At 33.9% G+C, this 20,982-nt stretch overlaps 1 protein-coding gene across 1 annotated transcript; it reads right to left on the bottom strand.

Moving 5' to 3' along the window:
- Positions 1-250: 250 nt before the first annotated feature.
- Positions 251-19,230, bottom strand: LOC114403764 (structural maintenance of chromosomes protein 5). The gene is made up of 30 exons (XM_028366916.1): positions 19,065-19,230; positions 17,726-17,903; positions 17,488-17,641; positions 16,277-16,350; positions 15,472-15,621; positions 15,275-15,379; positions 14,946-15,091; positions 13,925-14,036; positions 13,537-13,692; positions 9,672-9,793; positions 9,436-9,580; positions 9,289-9,354; positions 8,803-8,931; positions 8,619-8,717; positions 8,348-8,513; positions 8,096-8,241; positions 7,864-7,927; positions 7,640-7,764; positions 7,388-7,465; positions 6,708-6,780; positions 6,518-6,621; positions 4,533-4,649; positions 4,384-4,461; positions 2,649-2,748; positions 2,514-2,568; positions 1,972-2,020; positions 1,805-1,892; positions 1,655-1,727; positions 734-837; positions 251-652 (listed from the first exon to the last, which is right to left on the bottom strand). Exons 1-30 carry the CDS (start codon positions 19,103-19,105, stop codon positions 591-593), a joined length of 3,159 nt encoding a protein of 1,052 aa, XP_028222717.1. The 5' UTR covers positions 19,106-19,230; the 3' UTR covers positions 251-590.
- Between the last annotated feature and the right edge of the window lie 1,752 nt (positions 19,231-20,982).

The following is a 20,982-nucleotide window of genomic DNA, read 5'->3' as shown; positions in this document are numbered from 1 at the left end:
TAAACTTCTCCATTAGCTAAAATGAGTTTTCCATTAAATAGATATCATCTTATCTTTTAGAAAAACTATATTGGTGAGCTTCTAAAAATTAGTTAATGAAGAACTTACTTTTGCTTATGAAAAAGCTCATCTCGTTTTTTTTCTTCTTATTTTCTTCTTTTAGAAGTGCTTCTAAAGAAGCTTATCCAAACAGACTCATAATCTGTTGTACCAACCTAGGCTTGACGAAATGGCAAATAAACGCCTAATGTGAACATAACTGTACATCTGCTATAAAGAATATATACCATTGCGTGCACCCCTACAAATGAACAAACTATAGTCAACTGGCCAAAATAATCCATGTTTGCTTATACCCCTAATGATTCTGCCAGCGACTTGGGGGGAACAAAGGTGTTAATTATCATAACATCATAAATAAAAAAGGAAAGACATTTACAATACTATAAATATATAACCAATGAGAAGGTAGTAAGTTACTTCAAATGTAAACGGTTTTTTTTCTCCCTTCACTACAAAAATATACATAAAGGAAAAGTCTTGGTAGAACCCACCAAAACAAACAATGTTGGTTGGCAAAACTCAGGTGTTTAACAATGGGTGTCTCCAACAAGTCCCGTGATGATACTCCATCGATCACCAGCAGTCCAGACTGATTCACAAAGAGAATATCCTGTGAGTAATATCAGTAGTTAAAAAGAGGATTAGCATAGCTTTTGGTATGAGAAATTACCCTTTGAGGGTTGCTCAATCCAAGGGCCATTCATCACATTCAATATACTGCATGCCTCACTATATTGCAGATCTGGTAACAATTTCGGGGTAAGAAGGAAACACCTGCATTAGATTAATGGTAGCTTAATCATTAACCACCCGCAAGACTGGGGAACAAAACACATTAGTGACTGACACCTGCAAAGGTCAACCCTAATTGTTTGTGGTAACATATATCATAATGTCCAGCATCAGAATCATAACCTATGAGCTTGACTCATTATGTCATTAGATATTATGCACGATAGAGATGCAATAAGCCAACCTAAGGATCTTTGCATGGAAATGGAGGTCTTATGACTAGGGCCAAGACTAAGGAAGAAGCAAGCTTTTGAAGGTCTAAATTATGGATTGGAGGTCAGAGAAAGTTCACGAGACTCACTTTTTTATAAGTTTGGCTAGTGGGAATTTACTACCATCTTTATGCTTATTTTCTTGGTAATAGTGTACATGCTATTATCAATTCACCTTGGAAATTGCAAGATAGTGGAAATTTAGTGTCTAGCAAGCTTAAGCGTATATAGGAAACTCATGACCAAACTAAGGAGATTTGAATATTAATGGAATTTGATGGTTTCCCCATTGTTAGTGCTTCCCTTTAGCTTGAGTTACACTTCACTTGATAACTCCCGTTCTACTGTCAAGTTGCATTTAGGTTCAAATCATCTTATTTTCTACCTGATTCAAGATGATCCTCAAGTTTGCCTATCAATGCACAAAGTAGACTGATCATCCACACAGCCACACATTATTAATATCCCTTGCCTTTCCTCTTTTATCCAAGAGTATTTTAAGAACAGAAAAACAATCTGACTTGCTGAATTAGGTTCAAACTGACCAAAGGAACCAAAAAGATCAAGTGATAATAATTAGTACTCACTGGGGCGTATTTGGCTTGCTTGCTGCTCTCACTAATTGCTGGAACATCTTCCTTTCATTTATTGGGTCCATCCCTGATAAAAACACAGTCAAAGACAGTCTTTAGAGAGCTGGTGTCAATGGAAAGAATTTTCTTCAAACAGTAACACACCTTGGTTGATCTCATCAACGACTCTAAATGGGCAGTTTGTAAGATCTTGAAGGGAAACAAGATAAACAATAGTTGAAACTGAGCGTTCCTAGAAAATCAAACCCCAAGGTTCATTAAGGGAGGAAAACATAGAACAAATGTAATAAGAAACAAATTCTTTGTAATACCCCGCCAGATTGATGGTGAGCACTGAGATTTTGAAGCTGTCCGTTTTCTCTGTGAATGATATATAGAAGATATACTGTGAGCAGGAATAAAAATAAAAAACAGAGGCTAAAAAGTAAGATATTGGTATCCTTAGAAGTTATTTAGCCAGTATGTAGGAAGTAACATGGCCATTTAAACTGAACAATAAGAAAAGAATGAATTTTTACCATTTTTTTAAAATAAAATTATCAAGAGATTACTGCTATCATCAATAACTGAAAAATAGTTGTAAGTCATAAAGTCAGGTTTCCTTCTTAACATTGAAGATGACTAGTATTGGAAAAAACCCAAGTTCCACATTGGCTAAAGATAAGGCCAAGATAGAGTATATTAGTGAGGAGCAACCCTCACCCTATGAGCTAGCTTTTGGGATTAAGTTAGGTCCAAATCCAAATTCTAAGAACTGGTAACCAGGAGTCGCATCAAATAACCATAACATTGAACAGTGACCACATGAAAGCATATGTACTAAACAAAAGAACTGGTTCAGAACAGAAGTCACCTGAATTTAACTTTTATAAGTATTCCAAATTGATCAAAGTCCATATCACGTTCATCTGAGAAGACATGAAACATAGGTGAGGATAAAAGAGTAAGAAAAACCCAACATGTTCATGTTAATTGCCATCTGACAGACCTAGTGAAACTTCTCCAGCAACAGCCATCTCTTGGAAATTAAAACTGAAAGTTTCATTTATCTTTGCCACAAGGTTTCTCAATGTTGGAAGCCATTTTCCCTGCAGAAAAAAACATAAATTTGAACTTTTGATAATATTTTCAAGACAACCAGAAACATGTGATGTTCATACACTTTCTCACAAGAAAAGGGATATATATGTTAATACAATAAGCAACACTAGTCAACTTTCTATAGTTCACAATCACATTATCTATTAAATCACATTCAGTAAGCCTCAAGTCAAATAATTCTTTGAAAATAGTATAAATACATTTTAACTACATGAAAAACAACTCCAAACTTCAATATTGGCTTTCCCCTCCACAAGAGTTCTAAGATTTTATCATAACATACAAGTGATCTTATTTGATACAAAGATAATGTGATATGTGTGATATATCTTTAGGATATTATGAGATTTTTGTTTCACTATTTTCAGTTATGTCCTTTTTTAATCTTTACCCTTTAAAAGGGAGATTAGTGATTGTACATAAATTCAGATAAGGATGGAGACAGAGTAGAGGAAGATGAAATAAAGGTTGGACAAGAAAAAGGATGGAATGAAGATTTTTATGTTACCAAACAGAAGATGACATTCGACTAACAAGATAACAAGCACAAATAATAGCATATCTCCAAAAATGAGTGGGAACATTATGACGAAGCAACAGGGTGTGAGCTGTCTCAATCAAATGTCTGTTTTTGCATTTAGCAACTCTATTTTGTTGAGGTGTGTAAGCACATGAAGACTGATGTATAATTGAATGAGAAGACATGGAAAATTAATAAGGTGCATTGTCACTCCTCAACTTGAATATGTGTGGAATTTACGTATGCATTCTATTTTTCAGGTGACACATTTACAACTTCAGCGACTAGCCTCCATAATTGCCCTATACATATGAATTCTCTATGCCAAAGAAGTGTAAAAATTTATTAAGAATATTTTGAAATAGTTTGGATTACATTATAGATTTAGATTTGATTAAAATCCAATTCATATTTCAGTGTTTTCTCATGTATGTTGCTTGATTTTACTTTCCTTTATAGCAGATTGGTTAGTATCTTCTAACCAACTCTTTGTTTATATTCCACCCTTATGACTTAATATGAATGAGAATTTTTTTTATCTCTTCTCCCAAATTTACAGGATGTAATGTAAAACCATTCATTTGTCTTCACCTAACGGCTTCAGGTTTAGTGATAATTGGTTTATTGGTTTATGACTTGGTATTAGAGCAGCCATATAATAAGTGGTCCAGAGTTGAAGTTGAGAGAAACTCAGAAAAGAGAGAAAATGGTTTTTGATTTCATTCACCAAATGTAGAAGAAGCTTACATCCGTATATTTATAGGCCTAGCTGTCATATTGACAGCTGGCATAACTAACCTGATTCACTACTAATTACCCAAGGACACAGTTGAGTAACTGTTTCTTTTTACAATACTCTCACATCTAGAGTTGAATCCTTACTCCCCTAATCTGTCAAACGAAAAGTCAAATGATAGCACAAAGTAGGTGGGTAGGTTGGCCTTACACTATCCACACTTCAAGCCCCAAAGGCTATTGTGTGAAGGAGCATGATCGAGATGTAATATATATTTCATTTAACTTAATATTTCGGGATAGTAGGTTAATGAAACTCTACATCATAATATTCTAGTCATGTAAAGAAAGTTGACACTTAACTAACCTTAATGTTATTTAATTCAGCCAAACACCGTGTAGATTCCTTTTTGTCTGCTTCCAGTTTCGCTGCAAGATCTTCTATCTGTAAAGTAATTGTAAATATAGATGGCACATTGAAATAACCCAAACAAAATGCAATAATAGAAAGAGTACCTGTTGTTGGCGATCTTCATATTGTTCCAATATGTTATGATTGACAAAAAGGATTGAATTGGCTTCAGAAGTGGTATCTTGGATAGCTGCTTCCAGGTCCTCAATTGTAGTAGGCATCTACATTAAAAAAACCCAAATCTTGTCAGAGTGTTGATTCACCTATATACATAAACTGTCTAACCACAGTATTTCACTGGATCTAATTCAGTGATAATGAGAAGACAAAACATGAACCAATTGCCCATATTTATAATAATAATCTCTAGGTCAAGTGCTACTAGTACTAGTCTGTAATTTCTAGTTGAGATATGTGGAGAAAATGTAGAGTTCTAATGTATTAGTGTTCAACCTCCGAGACTTTGCCAGTGGTTGTTCAGTCTAAGGAGGATATCCCAAGTCTCCAATGTATTCCTTCTTTCATTCTAACGATATACTACCTCTACACCTTTATATAAGAAATAGATAAGTGTATTTTTTTTGGTCCTAATTATAGTTTAAAAATAAAGGACTGTTTATTAAAATTGTCAATTCTCTACAATCACTAATCTCCCTTTAAAAGGATTAAGATTTTTTTTAAAAAAAAAAAAAAAGAAATGACAGAAAATTGGGAAACAAAAATCTCATGATATCCTAAAGATATATCACACGTATCCTAAAAAAAGGAAAAGGCTGAAAATTGGGAAAAAATTCCTTTTATACACTTAATTTATTGTAAAGTATATTTACGAGACACTAACTCATTTCCCATAAAGGATGCCATTTATTTTAAATTAAATTTTGGAGGCAAATTTTGACCGTGTTAATTTTGGCATTTCAAAACATACCATATTCATTGGTGGAGAAAATGTTCTTTGAATTACTAGTATTGTTGAATTTTTGATAGAGATAGAAGAAATTCCTGAAATGTAATTGTGTTATTGAAAATGCTAAAAGTGATTACAAGTGTAGAGATTCATCCATATATATAGATAGATGTCTCTAATAATAGTGGGCCAGCAAGAAGCAGGGCCCATACAACAAAAAAGAGATTCATCTATATAAATGGCACTAGTAATAGTGAGCCTGTAAGAAGCAGCCCCTACAACAGAAAAGAAAATGATACACTAATACATTTATCTCTAATTACCCCCCTCGGAAACTCGGGTAGGAGATGAACTCAAACTTTTACAATAAATGTGACCCACTTGATAAAGCATACACTAACACAGAGAGAAGATTAGAGTCCTTAGAGTAGATACACAAAGACGGGTCACATTTGCTAGCCTTGAAACGGAACTGCAGTAAAGTGGACTCTACCATAAATGGTGTTGTGAAGTCTGCAAACCAAACACTTGTCTAGAGACTCAATCCAGAGGTTGAGTCATATAAACCTCCTCCTTAAGAAGCACATTGAGGAAGGGATAGTTAATTTCAAGTTGCTTGAGGCAAGCAATATTTGAGTGCCTAAGTCAGAGTAACATGAAATATAACAGATGTTTAATAACTAGGTAGAACGTTTTAGAATAGTCATGACTAAACTACTGGTGAAACCCTTAGGCCAAGAGGCGGGCCATTTCACAAAATACCCATTTGCAGCCAATGGGTTGTCTACCATTTGCAACTTGGCCAATGCATATCACAACCTGACATTATTCATAAAACCAAGGGCCGAGCTCCTATACTGGCCAGTGGGTCTAATTTTGTAGAGCACAATTGAACCACCAGTTGTGAAGTCCACTCTATAACCTATCTCATAAGAGACAATTCTAGATGATTGATAAATTTTTGGAGGAGACCTATTATCATTTTCAATAATAGAATATTAAATGGAAAAGTGATGCTTTTGCATTCATATAAACTTTCAACATCTAGTTCTTCAAACATGCAATGAACCAAATATGTTATCATGTGCAGGAAGCATCACCTTCAGGATGAGGTTGGTGATTGCAACATAAATAATCAAAACAAGAAATGAAATGCATACAGAAATTCTCCCTAGCACAAACCTCAAGAAATTCCTTCTTTAGCTCAGGTGTAAGCCGAGCAATTGATTTAGCATACTTCAAGGAATCTGTAAGATCCTGTCTACAATTCTCAGATTCTTTCTTACCTGAAAAAATAAAATCTACAAATCAGCCACACATTTGCAGCTTGCAGAATAGAAATTATAAACCAAATGGTTTTTCGCAGACTCACAGTTATCAAAGTGCAATGATGCTTGCAGGGCAAATTTCTCATGCTGCTTCAGATTGGCCTCCATTTCTACAATCTAAGAAAATTAAAAAAAATGTAAACAAGGAGAAAGAGAGATGCATAGACACAAATAGTTAATGTAAAAAACATAAGAATTGACACAAGATTCTACAAAAAATGGCAGACAAAGTTGGAAAAAATGGCAGACAAAGTTGGAATGCACATGTTGACCCTCGGAAATTCTTATCTCATTATTATGCTTCTTTTAGGTCTCTTATTACTTTAGTTTGAATAATTGTTCTCAAATTAAATTCTGGGAGGATACACGAGTGGAAGATATTCTTCTTTCTGATATTTATTCTAGAATCTATCTAGTTTGCACAATTCTATAATTCTGTTTTATTCATCTGATTCTATATTTCATATAATTTTGACCTTTTTAGACAATAGCATGATAGGGAACTCTTTAGATTACAGTCTCTTTCTGTGTTTCCGAATTCAGCCCATATCCCATCATATTTAGACCAGATGATTTGGTTAGTTGACACTTCAGATTCATTTTTTTGTAAATTTACTTGCAGTTCCTGACTTCATCATCTCCTAGCAATGACTGTTTCCTTAGTAATAAAGTCAGTTACATGTATTCTGTGCCACTAGTAGCAGGATAACTGTTCTTGGATTACCTTTGCATCAAATTCAATGAAAGCCATACGTTGTTCAATAAAAATCCGTCTGTAACTCACAGCTTCAACAAGAAGATCCTGTCAAAAACAGGATGGAGATCAACAGCATGAAACATATTCTTCGGGGATGGGGAGATAAAAAAACAAATTGCAAACAAGAAATAAAAATAGAAAACATTTTCAAAGTAAACATGCCCTAAGCCTGCAAATAACAAGACTTTAAGAAGCAGAGGAAGAACAGAGACAAATTACCTTAATTTCCATTGCATTATGGAAACGCCGAATGTTATATTTTGTAGCCTGATCAACAAGCTTTGCTATCTCAGTATCTAGATCATCCCGTTCCTCCATCAGTTTCAAGAACTTTTTCTTTTGATCTAAAGGTCAAAACAAGATATTCATTTTAGAATATCAAAGTAAAACGTTAACCAGAATCCAACACTTTCAAATCCTTCAACATAGTGAATTCTACTCACCAATACGGCTAATGATTGCTTGACGTTTCTTTTGCTCATTCTGTACTGTAATACTAATGTCCTCCTAAAAATCAAGAATCAATAATATTTCAAACTTAAGTTAGAAACAAATTTAACCCGGATTAGGTTAAATTCTAAGCTTTAAATCAATACACACATGTCCCTAGAACAAAAGCTCTAGAGCTGAGAAATCAGTACATTGAAGTCAAAATATAAATTTTCAGCATCATACCCACTGTTTACGAAGATTAGCAGATTGATTCAGTAAGCTTCTTTCTTCGTCGTGAAACCTTTTAACACTTTCCTCCAAATTAGCAACAATTTCTTCAAGCTCCCTTTGCTCGGAACTCAGCTTCTCAATTTCACCAACATTCAAATCTAAAAAGTACAACAAAAGGGAAAAGGAGTGGTAATCAAGAACCAGCAGTTAAAAATAGATTTCATCATCCGTATGTTGATTCAATGTGGTTTCATAGAAGCATACTATTCAATAAAAGTTGTGGGCGTTGCACTTGATTAACGACTGCAGATTCATAATTTGCATATCTAGACTTGGACCAATGGTAGTGATTCTCAGGTGTCCAAAAATCTAGGATTCCCAATTTCCGGACCTCACCAGCATTCTGATCAGATTTTTCGGATCCAATATACTAAAACAAATGCAATTAGCCAAAAAAAAAGTATAAATACAACCAAAATTCATAAACGAACATCCACAAACAAATTAGCTTACAGAGGAAGCAATAGAGGCATACTGAATAATCTAGATTAAACTGGCTAATCAAAACCTCCTTCACAGCAATAGGAGCATCAAAAATTTGATCCAGCCGGGAGTAGATGCCAAGAGCACGCTTCTGGTTAGAATAATAAAATAACAATAATGAGATACTTAGATTGATCAAATGCAACTTGAAAAAAAAAATTGCACACCAAACTTACATCTTCAGAAATTTCAAAAGGCTCTCTTTGGGGACCATCACCGCCAGTATAATTTAGAACATTTACATCAAAGAACCGTAGGTGTTTCGCCAAAAGATCTCGATCACCAGAATCTTGTGTTATGAAGGACTGGATTTGAACCAAAAAAATGATCAACAATGCAGAAAACAAAGACCTGTAGAACTAATTTAACCTCCCACAAAAAGAAAGCAGGATAAAAAAAATAGCACCAACAACCAGAAATTGGAAAAAGGATACACAAGAAAAAAGAAAAAATTGCATAATGTTGTCTGCACAGTCATCACTAGAAAAGTCAGTTAAAGAATGGACAGTGGAGCTAAAAACAAAAATTCCATAAAATATTTTTAAAAATTCTACATATAACAGCCAGGATTTTCTGGACATTTGAGTTGAACAAAATTCAGCAGATGAGTTTTGCAGCAAAAAAATTAGAGACCATAAATAGAATAAGATATCTAAGATTACCTTCCAAGTGTAATGAGCCACTTGACCCTCTAGATATGCAGCATGATCCTTATTTGAGACATTCACCTGATATTTCATTCAACAATTTAACAGACTAAGCAACCAGCCAAAAAAGCCATAATAGCATGAAATTTTTAACACATATACCTCTAATAAAACTGGGCCGTAAACCTCCTTATTGAATTCATGCCGATGATCTTGGACCCATTTATAAGCTTCAAAAATTTTTTCAGCCCCTGATCTTTGCAATGCATGCAAACACTTTGTACTTTTATTATTCATTTCAATCAACCTGCAAATTTAACAATATAAATATATGTCAAATATCAAATTGCATCAGTACCCAATGCAACAGCACACTTCAGCTTTAATCTAACTTTTACCTTTCTTTAATCCGATTCATGGATGACTTCTTATGGTTTATTTCATTTTCTGCTTGTGACTTCTTCTGCCTCATTTGCTTAGCAGAATAATCCAATTCCGCAATTTTGGCCGTTAGTCTTTGCTGGTGGGGAAAATTTATTAGAAATGAAGACATTGTGAAAGAAGTGAGAAAGTAACAAACTTTTCATTAAGAGAACTGATAGAGGTTCAGCTGCATGTAGCTGGTGATCTGACTCAATGCTGAGTTAGTAACTAACTAATCAGTAACTAACCATAACCAAATGAAATTACAGTGAAATGTAAATGTAAGCGAAGACAGAGGCTAGGGTGGGGGACCTTAGAATGTCCCCCACCATGGGAAAGTTCAATTATACCGTTAGATTTCTTCTATATTAAATCAATAGCTGAAATTAATTATTCTTTTTTCTTTTCCTTATTTTTTTCAACCTTTCCTGATTTTCTCCCTCCCTTCTCTCTCCACCATTCCCAATAAAAAATCTATAGCCACTGTCGATCCCTCTTTCACCAGCTGAGTCACCATTACCAATGATTTTCCTACTTCAAGAATGGCATGGAATCGCTATAGCTCTTTTCTTTTGTTCCATTTTATACAAATCCAAAAAAAATAGAAACAATCCAAAAAACACGCAAAAAATCCAGAAAAGATTGGCAAGGAAGATGAAGAGGGGAAGCCAAAGTTCGGTGCTATCAAGCAAAGCCAATCACCATTACCAGCAATACCAACAACCACACCTCGTGCAAGACCCGCAAACTCACCAAGCTTGTGAGTCCCTATCAATCGAATAGCAACATCACCCCCAAAACGTGAACCCTCTCCCACGTCTCTACCAAGCCCATGCAGGGTTTACCGTGAAGACTCAGCAAGCCCAAACATACTATGGAGAATGGTGAGGAGTGGAGGATATCAAAGTCTCAGAGGCCCCGTGGATGCAACAACGTTTGTTTGCAATGATGGAGAACCCTTCATGATGGTTCACTTGCTTGGAAATAGGGATAAAATCGAGAAAAAGAAAAGCAAAAAAAAATCATGGGCATTGATTTTTTAATGATTAAAAAATCTAAATATAATATCCTTTCCCACAACGGTAGACATGCGAAGGTCCCCCACCTTAGCCTTTTATTGTAAGTGAAATTACATTGAAAACTAAACTAATATTGCTAATATCCCCTGCCCCCCCCCCCCTTGAAACTTAGGGTGGTTGATGGAGGGAAAATTTTTCAACTACCCAAAGATTGTCTAGCAAAGTGAGATCTTTGAGAAGAAAGGCTTGGTGATAATGTCAGCAATATGGTCTTGCACAGGAATGATAAAACATATATAGGTGAGGAGCAACCCTCACCTTACAAGCTAGTTTTGTAGGGTTAACTTAGGAGTCGAACCCAAATTGTATGATGGTATCAGAGTCTATCCTAGATCCATTAACGGACCACCTACCATATTATTCACGCACCAAGACCAAAAGTGTTGGGAGTGAGGGGATGTATTGAGAAAAATCAAAGCCTCACATTGGCTAGAGATAGTGTCAAGATAGAGTACATAAATAAATGGGGGCAACCCTCACCTTAAAAGCATGTTTTGTAGGGTTGGGTTAGGCTCAAACCCAAAACATAGGAAAGTTCACTTTACTATAAGAGTGCAAGTACAAAACAAGACACGACTTTTTTGCATAATACAATATTAGCTAAAGTTAGTATCAAATGTTTAGAGTAAAATGCAACAAAACATGTCCACAAATTTAGATGCTCCAAATGAAGACGTCTTAATTGAAGCAAGAGAAGATTCTACTGCAGGTGGTGTTGCACTTGTAGATAATTTGTAGGTTCCTCCATTTGTTGATGACAATGAAGGTGGAGGGGATGCTATTAATGAGGATAATCAGTATTTGATCCGTCTGAAGCAGTGCCACACTTGTCAGGCTTTCTGTTTGGATCAGTGTTGCATCCACTGGAATAGAATTGTCAGCCACCGCAAACAATGAAAACAACGATGGAGGGGGTGGAGGAGGATTAGAAGATGTGGAAACCATTGTTAATCACTAAGATTGAACAAAGCTTTGCATACCATAAAAGGATTTCAGAATTGATAAAAGAGAGAAAAGCTAAACTTCAGAATTGGAGTTCTGTTATCAACTAACCCAATTGAAAAGAGGTTACAACTCTATTATATATACTAGAGCCAGTACAGCTGTCATAACCAACAGAGTAATTGTCAAGGTTAGTTGAGTTAACTAACAAACCTAACTCTGCTTAATAGAGTAAAAAGAAAAAGGAGTAATTCTACTCTTCTACCCTAATAACCTCAAAGAAGGCACAACCATGCAATATGTTAAAGGAAGGAGCTATTATACCTAGCTTACTACCCTACAAGTATCCACATTTTCAAAAAATAAAAATAAAAAACTGAGAAGTTAGAGGCATGTTAAAAGGTGGAATAATAATAATTCCTAGCAACAACTCCAATTTCAGTCCCACTATTTTAGTACAGGAAAGAATAGCAGTTGGAGATTTTGTCACGACTATAGAGCTTTAAATAAGAATATTGTCCCTAATAAACTTCCTATTCCCCAATATGGTAGATGTTAAGATAAAGTGATGGAATAGGAATAGGATGGTCTTCCAAAATGAAAGTTTCAACAGTCATAAAGTGATGGAGGACGCTCTATTTTATAGCTGGACCTGGCTTAAAAATCTGGAGAAAGGATTTGATATCCCATTTCACTTATGGTCCAGTAACATTAGGGATAGTTTTTTGTGTTGAGGGGGGATAGTTTATATAATACAAGTTAGGCTGGATGGGTACCTAGCGGTTAGCTAGATCTTTGGTTTCCTAATTCAAGTTGGTTAGCATGTATTAGGTCACCACAGTTCTGCACCTTGCAAGTGCTAGGATGTATATACAACAGTACTACTTGTACTATTTTTAATATTCTATATAATATATATATACTTTTGCTGATAAAAAAAAAAAAAGATAAATGTGTGGCCACAAAAGAAATGAACGGTACGATAAATGTGTGGTCACACAAGAAATGGGGATACAAAATGATTATATGTAGGAAAACATTGGTGTGGTGTCGATTGAGGAAAAGAAATAGAAAATTAGTTAAGGTGATTTTTACACCTACAAAGTAGGTCACTAAAAGAATCACTAGGGAGAGAATATTACATGGTTTCTCGTCCTGTGAAGAAAAAGAGACCCAGATGGACTTTGGTGGAAGTTGTCAAGAGGAATCTCATAGTGAATAATATCTATAAGGATTTGGTCTTTAACCAAGTCCAATGGCATTGTCTGATCCATGTAACCAAGTCCAATGGCTTTTGTTGTTTTTATGTTGAGAAAGAGGCTTCATTCAATTTTGTATAAAACTATTGATAGAAGTGAACATTATGTTGTGAAAAGAGAAAACTTTTGTGCTTATATTTTCTATATGTGTTTACACTTTACATCCAACACCACCTTCATTATTACCATCATCATCATAACCTCTGATTCTACAAAATGTCTCATGGTTTTGCCATGTGTAACCATTCAATGATATCAATCTTACCAAATAGCACCACCAACACATGCTAGTGCTGAACTACTATCGTCACAACAATAAATCATCATTGTTATTTTACACCACACCAATGACAGGTAGCAATGCATTGTCACAGCACCAATGAGCCAAGGTGGATGGTAAAATTCTTCAGGTTTCAAAAAACAAATATTAAATTTTAGCCGCTATGGCCCTCGTGTCTAAAAACTCTCAACAACAAAAAGCCTTTACCAACTTTAGCATAGTATTTGTAGTGATAATGTATGAATGTGAATGATATAATTAAGGACATAAGAATACTTACAAGCTCATCCTTAGGAGGTACATAAAGGGGTAGATTCTCAAGTTCAAGTTCAGCAATAGCAACTTCCTCCCTAGCTTTTACAAGTTTTTGTTGTCGAGTTTCTTCCTGCCTCCTCAACTCTTCCATTTCTTTGTATTTTCCTTTTAATTCTACATCCTACAAAGTGATAATGATGAATTAAAGTGATAACAACTCTAACATATCCAACAGGGTACAAGATAAATCCACAAGCACAATACCAGAAAAATTATCGAGGTTTTCATTGTCATAGTACCTTATAACACCATAGGTCAAGAAAATGCATGGATGATTATATCTTGTTGAATTTAAAAAAAAAACAAAACAAAACAAAAAAAGGTACAACATGTAAATGGAAGAGAAAATTTACCAATTTGTTCTCCTCCTCCATAAGTTCGGTTCGCTTCTTTGCATTCTCACTTGCATGGTTGCTAACCTTTTTGCATTTTGCATATAATGCAGCCTTCTCTTCTTTTTGTTTCCTGCTATGCCATGAAGAATTACAATGTTATATTAGATCTTGACAACATATGGTACAGTGGTTGGTGAAGCCACCAACCCCACCAGTGGCCTTCTGTGATAATATGAGCACAGTTGCTCTAGCTCACAACCCAGTTCTACACTCAAGAACCAAGTGCATGGAGCTGGACCTGTTTTTGTCAGAGAAAATGTTCTAGAGAAAAGACTGTGGTTCATGTTCCTGCTATAGATCAATATGCAGATATCCTCACAAAATCTCTCTCCCCTTCTAACTTTACAGTTTTTAGGGACAAGCTCAGAGTGGTTGACAAAAATATTGTCAACCCCTCATGAGCTTGCCGGGGGTATTAGAGTAGAATTACTCCTTTTCTTTTTAATCTGTTAAGTAGAGTTAGTTACATTAGTTAACTCAACTAACATAGGGTTAGTTGACAGTTGTAATGACAGCTGTATACAGCTGTCAAAGCCCTAGTATAAATGCTAGAGATGTAACTGTTTTACACTTGGGTTGTTAATATCAAAAACTTTATTTTCAGTTTTAGATTGTATCTTCATTTTTGAAACCTTTTAATGCAGTACAAACATATTCAGAGTTAAGCCCTAAGCCTGTGTACTCTATCATCCTCTAATACAATCATTTTAGTATCCTAGCTTATCTTGTCTGCCTACCTACGCATTCATCTTAACTAGAGTTTTTGTAAATTTAAAATAGCTAATGCTTCTGCATCTGTGTATCAAAAAACCTACTAAGTACTAAGTTTTTAAGTTTAATCAAAAGTGAAGAGCCCCAATATCCACCCATGCTGAAATATATTCAACCTTCTCATCTAGCAATTCAAAATACTAAGAATAAGAAGATCAGAAATTTAAGCAGTTGAGAATACGTATAGAAGTAAGAAAGGCCACCATACATAATGGGTTCTTTAAGATCATTTAATAACTTTGCAGCTTCCTCCAATGCCTTTGCGGCATCATTCTCACGCTCCTTAGCTTCCCGGTATTCTGCCTGCTTCATATCATACCTCAGCCATGGCAATTTCTTTTTCATTGCTTCAGCCTACATAAAAAGATATAGCCGTGATATTTTTATTAAAAAATCATCAAGACAGAAAAGTTTAAAGGCGTGAGTATCAGAAAACCTCCTAAATGAGAAAAGAAAGGATGAGCTTAGCATATCAGGAAGAAAAAAAACATCATAACAACTGGCTCAATGCTTGGCACATATAAGACATTCTGAAACCTTGGCAAGAAGTTCGTCTCTTTGACGAACACGTTCAACATCCGTCTCTAATTCAGCATTCCGTTCCTTCAACTGTTTTAAAGTTCCTTCATTTTTCTCCAGAGACTGAAATAGTATTATTGAAGTTATCCTCAAATGTACAAGCAATAAAGTTTTAGGAGATCATCAAGCCCATTCTTAGGAAAGAGTGAACCTACCAACTCAATATGCTTCAATGCACGACTTTTATCAACTAATGCTCGATGTTGCTCTGGAAGCTGTGGATCACCAACAGCCTTTTCGGTCTCTTCCAGAAGTTGAACAGGAGTTAACTTTGCAAACTCACAGACCCTGTCTTGCGGTAAAAACTACAAAAGACAAAGGTTCCAAGCAATCAGTTAGCTAGGAGAAAAAGAAAAACAAAGTATTAGGGACAAAATTATTTAAATGTATGTTAAAATACTCCCTTCTTTTACCAGTTCAAAATACTCAAATTTTTTATTGAAATTGAGTGTCATGGAAAAAAAAATCAAATTTTGTTTTCATCAAGTAAACCCATGTTAATGTTGTATGATCAACTATAAAGGTGACAAACCATCTTTTTTCCATTTGGCATAGGGTCCAGAATACATCCCCAAACATCAGTATGAATTAAAGTGAATGGACTAGATTCTTTAATAAGATTGAGGAGAATAAGAGGGATGATGGTGATGCTTTGACACCTCTAGCTCTTGGAGAAGACACAGTGAATAAATACAGGATCAAAGCCGAAGCTTTGATACAATGTAATTTTAGGAGAAGAAAGTGATATTTATTATTCTTGATGGGTCAGAAATACAAGACAGAGATATAGGCAAAGATGGCTAGAATAAATCCTAACCACCCAATTACAAAATAAATAAGGAAAATCAAATCAGATTTGAATCATCTAATCTTGATCTTAACTACCTAAATCTCCTTATTTGAAATTCAAAGTTGAAATAAAAGTACATATACAGCTGTTAACACAGGTCATATGCTTACTTGAGTCAAATTATTGACTTGTATATTAAACCTTTGAATGGTTTCAGCCACATCCTTTTTAGGCACCACATTTCCTGAAATGAACACAGTGACAGATCACATGATTATTTGATGAAAAATTTTGAAATTTAACTTGAATAATTAAAATTACTGTATTTTATTTGCCATTTACATGAGCAATTTTTTTCTCCCCTGCAAACAGATGCATAGAAACTCTCAGCACATAAAACTGAGATATAGGAGAAAACTTCAAAGTTTAACTTCGTATAAAGCAGATTTGTGAGGAATAAATATAAAATTTAAGAGCAAGAAGTTCTCAACACATAAAATTGAGATATAGGCGAAACCTTCAAAGTTTAAGTTCTTAGAAAGAAAGATTTGTGAGGAATATATATAAAATTTAAGAACAAGACACCCCAAGAGATGCAGATGTTCCACTATGTTGAGAAACTGATATTGATTACTTAAGAGAAAATACAATTGGCTCAAATGAATCTCTTAGCACTAATAGATATTTATAGAGCAGAGATTCTAACTATGTAACTAACTGATAGCTGTACTAACTAGAAGTAGAGTTAACTTACAGAGAATACACTCATACACTAAAGCCATATTGACTAAAAATAGAAAAAAATTGCTCATTGCCCCAGATTTGAAATCCTTGTTAATTCCAAAAGCCTTCATAAATCATAACAAACGAACAAAAACTACTGTTGGACAGTAGGATACACCCAAGACCCTATGCTCATCAAAAACCCAGAAGATATTGTTCCAAAGAAAGGTGACTGCCTTTAAGAGCATAAATAAATTTCATCCTTTTTTAGAACTATACACTTACACTTGCCCAAAAAAGAATAAAACCAACCCAATATCTTGTAATATAAATCAATTGAGAGTTCAAGACATCCTATCTTCGTAACCATTCATACAGAAAAGCAAGTTGTAATGATTCAGAAGATGGCTTTAAAAGGCAGCTATGAAACTTCAGGTAAAAAATATGAATAAAAATAATGAACAAAATACAAAGCAGCCAGCAGAGCTTTAAATGTTAAAACCAGAAACCATATTTTGTTTTCAGATTCCATAACCAGCCAATTTTAACTTATAACCATCCTCTATTGCAGTTAATATCAACCAAGATACTTAACAATTACAGTTAAAATTATAGTTGCATTCAATAAAATTAGACATCTAGAGTATTAAAACCCCACCATTGAGCAACCATTCAGACTTGTTATTAGTATTAATTTTACGCATAATGGTAATGTGTTCCACTTTATGGTCCCCTCTCAAGGTGATCTTAATGTAGCCAGATTCTTCTCCCCGCTTCACATATGCCCCAATACTCGTAGCACGCCCAAGCAACTGCAATAAACAAAGTCGTCATATATTGCAGTTGAAATAACAATCTTAAGAAGCTTGTTCAATTGCAGAAAAGCTCAAACCAACCTGGGGCTCTCCACAGAGGCCAAGAGCAATAGCACATACAAGCGAACTTTTACCAGAACCATTGGGCCCAATTACAAGATTCAACCGAGGCCCAGGTTTGCATTTTAAGTAATCAAATGTCATGAAATTACAAAGCTCAATCTCAAGAATATTTCCCGGCATATAATCATCATCCCCCCTGAAACAAAGTTTGAACCATCAGCTCCATAATCACAACCCTTTCATTATTTTCAAAATGGTGAGGGGGGGAATATGCATTAATTCAAATGTTGAGAATAAAAAAAATCATTTTAATTTCCTCAATATCATTAAGTATATCATGAAGTACCGAAAAGTAGGGTCTATTCGTGTTAGGATCCAACAATTGAAATGAGAAAGAAAAGAAATAATTTTATTGAATAGGACAAAAAGAACGATGAATAAGAGACAAAACTCTCCTCCAAGGATTTCCCCTTCACAAAGAGTCAATGCTCAATTTACAATGAAAACAAATCTGAATCTCTCCTATCCTTCTTTCCCTATTTATATCTAATTAACCCCTTTGGCTAACTAACTCATGAATATTCTAACTATCTTAAGTAACTCCCCCTTCTCCTTATATCCTAACAGTTCATTTCCTGTTTTTGAAAACCATTTTCAGTTTTTTTATAAAAAAAAGTTGTTTGATAAGAGTCATTTTTTAAAAAGTGCTTTCAAAAATAAATCTCTTTCTTAGAGTTTAAACCCAAAAACCAAAACGACTTAAAAGTTGTTTTGGTTTTCTATTCAGTTTTCTATTGCCCTTGTTCTTTTTTATACTTTTACATCTCCTCCCCTATTCCTACTCTCTAAAAAACTAAAATAGTCAAACACACCCTTACGTGAGAGTGGAAATTTTCAGTTCCAAACTAACAAACATATATAACATTGAAAAACCCTAAGGAGTTTGTCGAACAAAATTGGATCTCGCATATAACAAGTCACAAGTTTGCACCCTCACTCGTCCCTCTAAGGTGAGATAAATGTAAGTTCTTTGGTAAGTGCTCATTGAGCCTTGGATATACAAGGTTGACAAACGCGGATAAGGGATGATCTGAATGATACTCAATAATTTCATTTTAAACATTTCTCAAATAAGGGGAATATTTATTTAAAATGAAAATTCCACCCCCATCCGAAGTGGTGATTCGGTTCCAGCTATATATCTTTAAATTCCAACAAAAAAACAAAAAAAACAGAACAACAATTGAGTTCGATTACGAGTGAAGAACCAAACTTCCAACAAATGGCATAGCCCTAACGCTGAAATTGCAAGGAATCAAGTTAATAAACAAAAAGATGAGCAACAACGTTTACGAACCTAGAGATTTTGGGGCGCTTAGGGGGGCGCGATTCTGCCATTCGTTGTGATCTTGCGAAGTGAAAGTCTCCGAAACGAAATCCCTCAGATTACGAGAGCTATTAATTGATTAGGGCTAAGAGTTCAGAGAGAATATTTGAGAGTGTGAGAGAGCATTTGGCGCCAACTAGTGATGCTTTTTACAACACGCTTTCCTTTAAGTAGCAATGCGGCTCGAACCCGGTCCAGGGTATAAATTGGCCCGGTCAAGTAACTTCAAATATATTTTTTATCTGTTCAAATAGGATATGCCTATCCAAAAAATTTAATATGAGATTTTGATTAAACTAAAACCATTTCATATTAATTAATTTAAATGTATGATCGTATTTTAGACATGTTTGAGTTTAGAAAATTATACCTAATGAATGTAGGACAAATTTGGTTATATTTGAAATAGTTTCAATCTGATTTGGTGCCATATTTAAATATATATATATATATATATATATATATATATATATATAATATTTTAAGTAACTGTACATATATAACTTCTTAACTTAATAAATAATATTGCGTCTAACATGATATTATATTAATGTTAATATTGTTTATCTTGAAATATATTTTGTAAAACATATCTTAATTATAGTTGTATGTTTATTAATAATGTGATTTAATTATATGTATTATTAAGATGAATAGAATATATTAACAAGTCATGTTGACTCAGTCTTATCTTATAATTTTTTAATCTTTTTTAGTCTAATTTAGATTTACAAATTTAATCTTATCCAAATTATGAGCGGATAAACTTTTCTTAGTTCATATCTCATGAGAGCACTTATATGAAAACCAACTTTCAATAAGATAAAAAATATATAAAAAGATAAATTTAAATTTTATTGCAAGGTATGTACTATGTATTGTTGTCAATAGGAAGAGGCACGAATGAAGTGCCAGTGTTAAGCATGAAAACGAGTTCATTGATATTTTTTATTACCAAGTTGTCTTACTGAGTGCGAGAATTGGGTTTGAACCAATACTTTCCAAACTTGATAAGTCAAAGAGCATTCAATATTAATTTTATTAATTATGTATAATAATTATATAGTACAAGTAATAACATCCTACCGAGGGTTTGTATAAAGAAAAAAAAATCTTTATTAAAATGAGAGTAATTGAGTAATTATATTTTGACAATCCAAAATTTCAAGCACTCAATCAACAACTCTAATTTTCTTTTATCTCTCTTTCTATTATAATATATCATCAATCATCTAATTCACATCTCTTCTTTTATTTCTTAATTTGTAAACAATTTAAGACTGTCTAAAAAATATTTTTCAGAGTAATTATTCTAATATCCTATACAGTAACTATATTTAGTACTTCTTTGGTCAAAGTTTAGGAAAAATATATATTTTTGACAAAATAGAAAATTTTAATTTGGTATAATTGCTTTTAAATGAATATATATTTACACTAATAGTGCATATCTATTAAAGATTTTTATAATACTCGAGCTTCAGGTTCTAAAACTAACATTTTTTCTTATACAATGACTATTTTTGGTATTTCAAAAAAATTACTGTAGAAAGGCTAAAAGCTAAGAACAAAACAAAGATTTAGATTTTTTTTTTATGATCTAAACATGTGCACAAATCCTCTCTCCTGTAGTTGGTGCCAAATGAAGGTGCACTTGAGAGAGTTTTATTTGTCCAATTATAAGCACGACTCTAATCTCGCCACACGTTATATATTTTTCACTTTGTGGCCTTTCTTCGTAGCTCCTTGGTTTAAACAAAAATAAAAACTATTTTCTCTTTCTTTTTTTGCATATATATGATCAATTTGATCCCTAACATTGAATGTGTAACTTGGTGACAATTTAATCGTTGAAAAAATAAAATTTATAATTTAACCTATAAATATG

The sequence above is a fragment of the Glycine soja genome, chromosome 20 (genome assembly GCF_004193775.1).
Source record: "Glycine soja cultivar W05 chromosome 20, ASM419377v2, whole genome shotgun sequence".
Lineage (NCBI taxonomy): Eukaryota > Viridiplantae > Streptophyta > Magnoliopsida > Fabales > Fabaceae > Glycine > Glycine soja.
Note: the sequence above shows the minus strand (reverse complement) of the source record. Positions and strands in the feature narration are given on the sequence as shown.